The sequence below is a fragment of the Bos indicus genome, chromosome 17 (genome assembly GCF_029378745.1).
Source record: "Bos indicus isolate NIAB-ARS_2022 breed Sahiwal x Tharparkar chromosome 17, NIAB-ARS_B.indTharparkar_mat_pri_1.0, whole genome shotgun sequence".
NCBI classification, from domain to species: Eukaryota; Metazoa; Chordata; class Mammalia; order Artiodactyla; family Bovidae; genus Bos; species Bos indicus.
In genome coordinates, this window is record NC_091776.1 from 72,903,141 (window position 1) to 72,912,922 (window position 9,782).

The following is a 9,782-nucleotide window of genomic DNA, read 5'->3' on the forward strand; positions in this document are numbered from 1 at the left end:
GGGGCAGCTGGGCCACGGCCATAGGCATGAGTCTTGACGGGTGGGAAGCGGAGCTGTCCCAAGGGAACAGCCAGCCTGCTAGTCCTGGGGCTGCGGGTCCTCCACAGGCTGTAGCCTCGCAGAGGGTGGGGGTCCCCAGCTCCTCTCAGCTCTTGCCGCCACCAGGAGGGGCAGCCTCTGGGGCAGGGAGAGATGGATGGGGGCTCGGCACCGTGCCCTGTGTGCCCCGTGGGGTGTGGTGGGCCTCCAGGCCCTGCACCTCTGAGCAGCGTAGGCTGTGGGGTGCTGAAAGCGCCACTCCCAGTTCTGAGGCGCCTTTCGGGGCCTGCCCCCCAGGTTCATATCACAAACACTGGCAGTTCCGCACTTGTTTATTCTGGCCCTTGTGGCTCGTTTGTGGGTGAGGGACGGGCTTGGTGGCCTCTGTGGCTGCTGCCTGGCTGTCCCCAGGCGGGCCTTGAGGACCCCAGGCTCCGCCTGTGGCAGTCCAGGCATTGTTCCAGAAGGCTGGTTTCCGCAGCCCCTAAGAAGCGGGGGAGACCCTGGCTTCCGGTGGGGTGTCACCTGGGGGTGCTGGTGGGGTTTGGACCAGAGATTTCTGGGGCTCCAGGGCCCCCGCACCATTAGGGTACTCCACCCTCTCAAACAGAATGAGCATCTCACAATGCAGGGTCTGAGGGAACAGGTCCACAGCCACAGCCTTGACCGGTCGGAAGGGAGTACCCTTAACGCGGTTGGACGGGGCCCTGCAGAGGCTGTACAGGACAGAGCATGGTCAGTGCGTGGGTGTGGCAGGTCCCCTGCAGGGGTGAACCGGGCACCCAGCCACCCACCCGACCCCACACTCACTCCACGAAGTTGCCCATGGCTGCCCGCGGGTTGCAGGAGACGTACAGCAGCCTCCGGACGTTCTCTGCCCGGCGCACGGCCAGGACCGCCTTGGAGTCTGGGGAGACACAGAGCCTCACGGGGGGTCCCCAAAGAGCCCCCCGAGGGAAAGGCCCCTGGGCAGCCTTCTGCCTCCCAGCAGCCCCTGGGGAGGCTGCCACTCACGCAGGCCGGCGCGGGGCGGGTCCAGAATGGCCACAAGCTGCTGGGAGGCCAGTCTGCTCACCAGGGCGGGCACCAGCTCCTCAGCCCTGCCACAGTGGAACTCCACGTTGCTCAACTCTGCAAGGGGCAGGGCAGCTGTGTCACGGGACGCCTCCTACAGGCCCGCCAGGCCACCCTGTGTCCCAGAGCCCAGAGCCCAGGGACCAAGATGCCTCAGGAAAGCCCTTCCCTGCGGGGTGGCCCCTGGAGAAGGCAATGGCACCCCACTCCAGTACTCTTGCTTGGAAAATCCCGTGGATGGAGGAGCCTGTTAGGTTGCAATCCATGGGGTCGCTAAGAGTCAGACACGACTGACTTCACTTTCACTTTTATGCATTGGAGAAGGAAATGGCAACCCACTCCAGTGTTCTTGCCTGGAGAATCCCAGGGATGGGGGAGCCTGGTGGACTGCCGTCTATGGGATCACACAGAGTCGGACACGACTGAAGGGACTTAGCATAGCGGGGTGGCCCCAGGCGTCGTGGTGCACCATAGGTCTGCAGTGGGGCCCACGCCACGCGGGCAGTAACGGCTCATGGCCGCCTGGCTGCCCCCCCACTGCTGGCCCTCACCGTTGTCCAGGGCATTCACCCGCGCGTCCTCCACGGCCTCCTGGGACAGCTCGACCCCCACGACTCTCTTCACCTTCTGGAGCGGAGACAGGAAGGACTGATGAGCACCCAGCCCGGGCGTCCTGGGGCAGTGAAGGAGGGGCTGGTACAGGGTGGGGTCGCACAACAGATAGGAAGGGGGACGACAGGAGCGGTGTTGGGGGTGCGCCCGGCCGGCGCAGTGGGGCTCACCCGGGCCAGAGCCAGGCCGATGGTGCCCGTGCCACAGCACACATCCAGCACCGTGCTGCCTGCGTCCAGCTGGGCCCAGTCCTGGATGAGCGTGTAGAGCACCTCGGCTGCAGCAGTGTTCACCTGTGTGCAGACCGGGCCGTCAGAGTAGCCCTCCGCCTGACTCCCTCACCGCTTCCCTGCCTCCGACTCCCTGGGCACCCCAGGGCCCCTCCCAGTCTCCTGGCTCAAGAACACAGCTCAGTCAGTGCTGCTGCACCCTGCTTCCTCCCAAGCGCAAGCCCTTCGGGCCCCGCAGCAGCAGGCACCGCAGACCCCGCCAGTGGGCCTGGGCTCCCCCCAGATACTCTGCTCCACGGCCACCACCCCATCGCCCTCCTGAGCCCTGACTCCGGCCACCTGAAAGAAGGCGTGGGGGGAGATGCGGAAGGTCAGCCCCAGCACGTCCTCACGGATGCATCGGTCCCCGGCCACATGCTCCAGAGGCAGGCCCTCCTGGCTGGGGGTCTTTCTGTGGGCACGAGACAGCGCTCATTCACAGCCCTCATGTGGACCCCTGCCCCAGCCATCCTGACTACTGACCGCTGTCCCTCCTCCACGAAGTAGAGGCAGGTCACCCCACTGGCCTTGCCCGGCCCCTCCATGAAGTACTGTGCCAAAGATGTCTTCAGCCCCGCCAGCTCCTCCGGGCTCAGGTTCTGAAGCAGGTGGTAGAAAGAAAGGGCTGGTGAGACTGTGTCCAAGTTCACTCTAGCCTGGACGCCCCTCCCACACTCTGCCCGCCCGAGACCTGTGGGTGGAAGTAGGCAATGGCCATGGCTTGGCCGCGGCGGCTGGTACGCACGGTCAGCTGCTTCCAGTGACCTGAGTACGTCTCCGGATCGTATGCCGAGTAGGGAGTGGACCTGAGGGAGCCAGAGGGCCCTGAGTGCCTGTGTCCTCCAGCCCCACCACCAGAGCCCCCTCCCGGGTTGGACCCCATCTTCTGCTCTCAGACCGCCTTGGACATCCCAGGCTGCCAGTGACCTCACCGGATGAACTCCTGGAACGCCCTCACCACCTGCTTGGTGGCCCCAGGGATGTGCACTGTGTCGAAGGGGGCTGCCACGGCACATGTCCCACTCTTGTACTTGCTGAGCCGGCAGCCCACTGTGTTGTCTTCCCCGTCCACGCCGACGCCAACAAGGAACTCACATTTGTTCCGATACTCGGTCTGCAGGAAGGGCCAATGGAAACAGATGCTGGTTCTCACTCTGACCGTCCAACACTGGCAGTGCAGAGGTGATGCGAGGCCCAGGCTCCCCGACGGGCCTGGCAGCTGAGGGCACCATGCCGACGGCAACCAACGGGTGCTTGGTGAGAACCAGAAGCAGCTCTAAGAGCGGGTCCCCAAGGCCTAACCTGCTGGGGGGAGGGCCGGACGCCCTCCAGGGGGCAGCAGGCCTTGTTGTGCTTGTGCCTCTGTGCGAGCAGCCAGGGCAGCAGGGCGCGATTCGTGCTCCCGATCTCCCTGTGGGCAGAGGAGGGGCGGTGGTGGGGCTCCAAACACCCCACCCCCCTGGCCCCGGGGGCGCTCAGGACCCCTTTGTCTGAGCCATAACACATGGCTCTTACCGGGCTAGCTCCCTAAGAGCCTGTGTGCGAGGTGTAGGAAGCGGGCTGAGCGAACGCAGCGCCCAGCCCGCGATGCCCGCGCCTACACTCACCTGGCCAGCTTCTGCAGCACTTGCTCACACTCCTGCCGCTTCCGCTCCAGCTGCTCCTCGTAAGGAACGGCCCAGAGAGGGGTCACCACGTCGGCGACGCACGCGGCCGGGCCAGCGGGGAGCTCCCCACGGTCCTCCTGCCGCCTCTTCCTGGCCAAGGGGTCAGCCTTGGGTCTGGCCAGGCGCGCGCTGAGTGGACGGCCCTTCCAAACCGCCCCGTGCAGCACGCACAGAGCCTTGTCGCGCTCGGCGGCGCTGCGGAAAGTCACGAAGGCGCAGGGCGGCTGCCCGAAGAGCTTCGTCTTGTGGGGCTGCAGCCCGAAGCGGCCCAGGAAACGCCGCACGTCGCTGAAGCTGGCGTGGCGCGGCACGTTCTGCAGCTCCAGCTTGAAGACCTCCGAGGTGAACAGGCCGGCCCGGATGTAGCCGTAGGGCCCCGGCCCCGCGGGCCCGGCCGCCGCTGCCGGCTCCTCCTCCCGCCGCGGGCCAGGCGCCTCGGCGCCGTCCCGGCAGGGGTCCCCAACATGCGCCGGGCCCTGCGTGCAGACGGCAGGCGCGGAACTGGCAGCGGCCCGCGCGCCCGGAGCCCCGCCCCGGCCTCCCCAGCCCATCGCCGCCCCGGCCCCCAACCCTGCCGGCTCCCCAGCACCATACTTCGCTGTCTAGCTCGTCCCCCATCGTCCGCAGTGTCCGTCGCCTTGCCTGGGGCCTGGAGCGCACACTGTCCGGCTGCGGCCTGGGAGGGGCCGGGACGCGAACCCGCGGTGCTCGGGGCCGGGCCTCGGCCACGCGCTGCGCCGCCCGCCTGCTCCCCGGGCCCGCCGCCCTCCCGCCAGGCCGCCGGCGTGCTCAGGGCAGGAGGGGCGTCTCTGTCGTCCCCGCTTCCGGCGACGTCATCACCACGCGCAGTTCGACGCCCCCCCACCGCCCCCGCAGTCCAGTCCTCTAGCTCCAGGGGCGCGCGCGCGCGGCCGCGGGGCGGAAGTGCGCGCGAGGGCCGCCCGGAGTGTGTGCTCCCCAGCCGTCCCCCTCCCAGCCTGCCTGGCTGGCCGGGCATGCGCCGCGGGCGTTTTGGCGGGAAGCGCGGGGCGGGCCGGACAATGCGAGTGTCCGCCGCCCAAGCCCAATAAAGCTGCGCCGGTTTTGAATCGCGGCGCGTTTCCCGCCGCCGGGGTCAGGGGTCGGGGTTCGGGTCGCGGGGCGGAGGGAAGAGCGAGCTAGCGAGCGAGCGGGCGGAGGCGCCGGCGCCAGACGCGGAGGAAGGACCTGTGAGCAGCCGCCGAGAGGCCGCGGAGCCCGCGACGACCGAGCCCGCCGAGCCGCCGCCGCCGCCGCCGCCGCCGCCGCGCCCATGGCGGCCGCCAAGGTGGGCCGGGCCGGGGCGGGCGTCGGGGGGCTCTGGGGCCGCTACCCGCCGGCAGCCACGTGGGCGGCCGCGTCGTCTCCAACCCCCGCCGGCCCGCGGGCCCGGGCGCCGCACCGCGTGACCTTGGGGTGGCCGGGCCTCGCGCCCGCCCCTGGCCGCCGCCGGCCCCCCGCGCGGACGCGGCCGGCCCACTCGGCTCCCCATTCATCCGGTGCCGGTCCGCGAGCCGCTATCCGCCTCCGCGCCCGCGCGGCCTGGCTGGCGGCCCGTGGCCACCTGGGCTGGGGAGGGGGGGGTGGTTGCCGTCCGGCCGAGTGGCCGGCGGAGGCCTGCGTTCCTGGGCCGAGCCGGGGAGCTTAGTTCGGGCGTCTTACCCTCTGGGGCTATGGATCTCCAAGCCACGTGCTCCGTGAGACAACCCAAAACCTGATCCTTTGTGCCCTGTAGTTAGTCCTCCGCACTGGATCAGAACTCTGTGGCTTTTATTTGCGTGAATCCTCTTGATTTTCACGCGTCATTTCACCAACCGAGATAAAGTTGGCAGAACTGAATTCTGCATACATAGTAGCACGCCGCCGCAACTTTTAAGCAAGAGCACAGATTTTTCTCACCCAGTAAAAACTCAAAAAAGGCTTTGTAAGAGAAGTGATCGACTCGAGGCCCTTCCCCCCACCCCCCACCCCGTTGTTGTGCCCTTAATCTGCACGTGGCAGTATCTGCGTTCCCATCTTACAAATGAAGTGCGGGGGCACGGGAGAGTTTGGGGAGTCTGAGGTGGTGTCTTGCATCTGAAAGAAAATATCGGAGTCTAGTGGCTCACTGCAGATTGGAGAAAGGCTTTGAGGGGGATAGGCCCTTCACTAGTGGGAATGCCTCGCTCTGGACACTGGTGGGGTCTGGCGCAGCCAGAAGGGTCACTCACGTCTCCACCCGCCTCTGCAGGACACCCACGAGGACCACGACACCTCCACCGAGAATGCTGATGAGTCCAACCACGACCCCCAGTTTGAGCCAATAGTTTCTCTTCCCGAGCAAGAAATTAAAACGCTGGAAGAAGATGAAGAGGAACTTTTTAAAATGTAAGTTGGCATCTTTTCAGAAGTAGACACATTCACTTTGAGGTCGAAAGTGTTTTTTTTTTATAGGTGTTAAGGTCTTGGCTTGACCTTTAACCACAGAATTTTGTGATGGTTACTCCCATGTTGAGACTGAGCTGCTCTTGAATACACTCTTTCCTGGCCCCTGGGACCCACACTGCCCTGAGGCCTGTCCCACTCTGCCCACAGTTGACATCTTCACAGACCCCTGTCTTTGCCACCTTGCCTTTAAGACTCCCACAGCCCCGTGTCTGGTTGAGCATCGGGTCTTTACCAACACTGTCTTATTTTCTTCGACACTGGCATCCTTTGAAGCTCCTGAATTTCCGATTTAGTATTTTTAATGTATGAAATGATGCTCGGAATTACAGATAAAAGGTGGGTGCTTAGTCATTGAAGTTATATTTTTAAAAAATCATTGTGATTTTGGTGCCTTCAACAAGATGTTATGGTGGCCACGCACCTTGAAGCAGCACTCTCGGAAGCTGTGTGGCCAGGTGATTGTGAGAGAGTGCTGGCACCGCATGACACGGGGCCTTGGGAGACACAGCTGCCAGTTAGTGGGAATCGCTGGGCGGTGGGAGGGACGGAAGGGCCAACTCTCCACCGCTTCAAGTTCCCTTAGAAACACCAGAGTACGGTTTGAGTGCTCTGCTGTGGGTCAGAGGAGGGAAGCATAGGGGATCACCAGCACTGTGACCTCTCCTCTAAGACCGGGAGGCTTGAGACCAGTCCTAAGCTCCTGGGGTGGGAGGGGCGTCTGTGCCTCCCAGCCTCCCCAGGGAGGCCGGGCCAACGGGAGGGGCCTCCTCGTGGGCTCACTGCTTCCCTGCTGGTTTCGTGTGGCGCAGAGAGTAGTCTCTGCAGGAAAGGGACCGGCAGAGCTGGGATCCTTGGCGAGGCAGATGGCCGAGCTGCTGTGGGTGGGAAGGCCAGCTCTTGGCCCAGAACCTGTGCCCCGAGTGGAGGCCTGCAGCCTGTCTTCCCAGCAGAGGAAAGGCTCCTCGTCCCCTGCCCTCATCCGTGGCGCTAGGGAGCCCCCGCACCGTGATGGCCGCCTCGGCCGGCAGTGCAGTGGGCCCTGTGAAACGTCAGGCTTTCCTGTAGGAGTTGGGGCTCGTTGGGCCTCCTCGCTATTCTGGTGATGTCCTGACCTGCAGTTCTGGAGTAAAAGGCAGAGATGTCTGGCGAGGCCTCGGGTGTAGACCCGGTCTCGTCCCTTCTGTGCCCGCCTAACGCCTCGCCCCACGGCTTTCCTCGCAGGCGGGCCAAGCTGTTCCGGTTTGCTTCAGAGAACGACCTTCCGGAGTGGAAGGAGCGGGGCACGGGGGACGTCAAGCTGTTGAAGCACAAGGAGAAGGGGACCATCCGCCTGCTCATGCGCAGGGACAAGACCCTTAAGATCTGCGCCAACCACTACAGTAGGCGGGGGGAGGGGCGGGGCCTCCGAGGGGGCGGGGACCCGCGAGATCTGTACCAATCACTGCAGTAGGCGGGGCGAGGAGCAGGGCCCCTCACTATCTACACCAATCACTGCAGGGGGCGGGGCGAGGGGCGGGGATCTCGGCGCACAGGTGACCCGGCAGGAACCAGAGGGCCCGGGAGGGTGATGTGGCTGGACAGGCGGGGACGGGCCTCCCAGTACCACGGCCCCATCGACACTCGTGAGCCAGCCCCCATGCCCGCGCTCCGAGGTCCTCCCGCCCTGCCCCGCCCCGCCCCGCCTGTCGCTTCTGGCTTGGTCTTTGTTCTCCAGCCCAGTTTGAGGTGTTTCCCAGGGGTTTTCCCTGACCCTGCTTCTCTCAGAGCCTGGCTGGTCACCGGGTTTCCGGCCTGGTGTGCCTGTAGGTGTGTGGTGGCAGAGAGGGGCCTTGAGTGCCTGGTAGGCACGTGGGCTCACCGGGAGTCTGGGCTGGGATGAGTGGTCTCGGTGCTGAGCCTGACGTGTTCCTGGGGCTGGTCCTGGGAGACTTCTGCCAGGCACGTGGGGCGAGTATAGCCGTGGGGCACTCGTTTCTTGGGAAGCTGGTCTCCTTGAGTCCCTGCATGGCCTGAGGGATGGGTGGCCACGCAGATTCCTGGATGTGGCTCAATCTCTGTGGTGTACACGCTGGTCATGGGCCTTCGGTGTCCACTTCCAGAGGCCTCTTTCCCTGGGATGTCCTTGGGCAGTGCAAGGCCGAGAGTGGTGGGTCTCCTTCACCCCACTTGTGGCTTATGCATTTCGGCTACAGCCCTGCCTGCTGTGGGCTGGGTCCTGATGTGTGGCCAGGCATGGACTTGGCCACATGGTGGGCACCCTGTTCAGGAAGGCTGGGCCTGCCCAGCTGCGGTCCACATCTGCCCTGGGTCTGCTCAGACAGGGACAGGGCCATGGCAGCTGGTGGTGAACAGGTCTCGTGGCGTCGGAGGCCCTTGTTGAGGTGTCCTCGTGGTCAGGGAATGGCTGCCCTCTTCCCAGATTCAGGACAGTCCTGCTTTTAAGTGGACACGGGGTTTTCAGGGGTTTGGGTAAGATCCAGACCCACAAGCCTTTGTCTGGGCCTGGTTGGCGAAGCCCCAACCAGGCTTTTGCTCTAGTCGGGCCTTTAGGGGTCGGGGTGGGGGCCGGCCTGGCAGCCATGCGGTCCTCATGGGGCTTCTCCCTCCAGTCACGCCGATGATGGAGCTGAAGCCGAACGCAGGCAGCGACCGTGCCTGGGTCTGGAATACCCATGCCGACTTTGCCGATGAGTGCCCCAAGCAGGAGCTCCTGGCCATCCGCTTCCTCAACGCCGAGAGTAAGTGGGCCTGGACGTGTGCGGGGGGCCCTCCGGGGAGGCCCGCGCTCACAGGGCTGTGTCCAGCCTGCCTTCCCCGGGCTGCGGCGTCCTCTCGCTGGTGTTGTCGAGCGTGGCACCCAGTCGCTGGCCGCCTGGTGCTGAGGCGGCCTCGCCTCTGCTCTGTGGGGCCTGCTCCAGCACAGTGCCTGGCAGGATGGGCTGCCCAGATGGGAGCGGGGTGTCCGTGGGACCCTCCAGGACTGTGTCCCCCTTGCTGCTCAGGGATCTTTGGGGGCAACCTCTCTTATCTCTGCAGATGCACAGAAATTTAAGACGAAGTTTGAAGAATGCAGGAAAGAGATTGAAGAGAAAGAAAAAAAAGGTGCCGCGGGCCTGTGGGTGGGGGCTCTGCAGACTCACTCTGCACCCAGCCGCAGCCCCAGGCGGGTGCTTTTTCCGTCTGCCACAGGAACTTGCGGGGGCTGTGACCTCTGCCCTGTTACGGGCAGCACAGCTACCCCGGTACACGGGTGCTTTCTGGGGGTGGGCTGGCTGTGTCTCCCTGGGGCCGTGGGGGCTTGGGGAGGTGCTTGTGCCTGCTTGCTTGGGCTTGTTCTGCCGCCAGAGTCCCGGGCACACGCTCGCCTGGAGACGCTGGGGCACGGCCGGCTGCTGCGCCTCCCACTGACCTCACCCCTGTGTCCCCCAGGGTCCGGCAAGAATGACAGCACCGAGAAGGTGGTGGAGAAGCTCGAGGCGCTATCGGTGCAGGAGGGCGAGCAGCCCCAGGACGCGGCCCCGGCGGCAGTCGAGGAGGAGCAGTGAGGCGCCCCGGGCACCTTGCCCCCGTCTCCCCGTTTCTTTTTTTAATTTTGCCCTGCGCCTTCTTTTCGGTTTGTTTTTATTCTGTTTTGTTTTTACAAGGGACTTTATATAAAGAACTGACTTCCAACATT

The 9,782-nt window shown here is 64.9% G+C and overlaps 2 protein-coding genes and 1 non-coding gene across 4 annotated transcripts; 2 read left to right on the forward strand and 1 right to left on the reverse strand.

Annotated features, from left to right (window-relative positions):
• Positions 1-353: 353 nt before the first annotated feature.
• TRMT2A (tRNA methyltransferase 2 homolog A) lies at positions 354-4,521 on the reverse strand. Its single transcript, XM_070770086.1, has 12 exons — positions 4,256-4,521; positions 3,602-4,137; positions 3,297-3,405; positions 2,927-3,108; positions 2,686-2,800; positions 2,478-2,593; positions 2,295-2,406; positions 1,896-2,018; positions 1,665-1,740; positions 1,054-1,170; positions 850-946; positions 354-755 (listed from the first exon to the last, which is right to left on the reverse strand). Exons 1-12 carry the CDS (start codon positions 4,277-4,279, stop codon positions 524-526), a joined length of 1,839 nt encoding a protein of 612 aa, XP_070626187.1. The 5' UTR covers positions 4,280-4,521; the 3' UTR covers positions 354-523.
• On the forward strand, positions 3,033-9,780 carry RANBP1 (RAN binding protein 1). 2 transcript variants are annotated; one of them, XM_070770089.1, is made up of 6 exons: positions 3,033-3,251; positions 5,910-6,046; positions 7,328-7,485; positions 8,716-8,844; positions 9,143-9,208; positions 9,536-9,780. In XM_070770089.1, the coding sequence occupies exons 1-6, from the start codon at positions 3,180-3,182 to the stop codon at positions 9,649-9,651; spliced, it is 678 nt and encodes a 225-aa protein (XP_070626190.1). In that variant the 5' UTR covers positions 3,033-3,179; the 3' UTR covers positions 9,652-9,780. The 2 variants fall into 2 exon arrangements, with proteins under 2 accessions (XP_070626190.1, XP_019833083.1); XM_019977524.2 differs by lacking the exon at positions 3,033-3,251 and adding an exon at positions 4,648-4,967.
• LOC139176862 (small nucleolar RNA SNORA77) lies at positions 9,237-9,358 on the forward strand. Its single transcript, XR_011561342.1, has one exon. It is a non-coding gene; the product is annotated as a small nucleolar RNA SNORA77 (small nucleolar RNA).
• Positions 9,781-9,782: the final 2 nt, after the last annotated feature.

Excerpts from the sequence above, each read along its gene's own strand:
- RANBP1 (XM_070770089.1), top strand. The coding sequence starts at position 3,180 with ATGCGAGGCCCAGGCTCCCCGACGGGCCTGGCAGCTGAGGGCACCATG. Across the intron at positions 7,486-8,715 it reads GATCTGCGCCAACCACTACA|TCACGCCGATGATGGAGCTG; the intron begins GTAGGCGGGGGG and ends TTCTCCCTCCAG. Across the intron at positions 9,209-9,535 it reads TGAAGAGAAAGAAAAAAAAG|GGTCCGGCAAGAATGACAGC; the intron begins GTGCCGCGGGCC and ends TGTGTCCCCCAG.
- TRMT2A (XM_070770086.1), bottom strand. The coding sequence starts at position 4,279 with ATGGGGGACGAGCTAGACAGCGAA. Across the intron at positions 3,406-3,601 it reads GTGCTGCAGAAGCTGGCCAG|GGAGATCGGGAGCACGAATC; the intron begins GTGAGTGTAGGC and ends CTCTGCCCACAG. Across the intron at positions 2,801-2,926 it reads GCGTTCCAGGAGTTCATCCG|GTCCACTCCCTACTCGGCAT; the intron begins GTGAGGTCACTG and ends TGGCTCCCTCAG.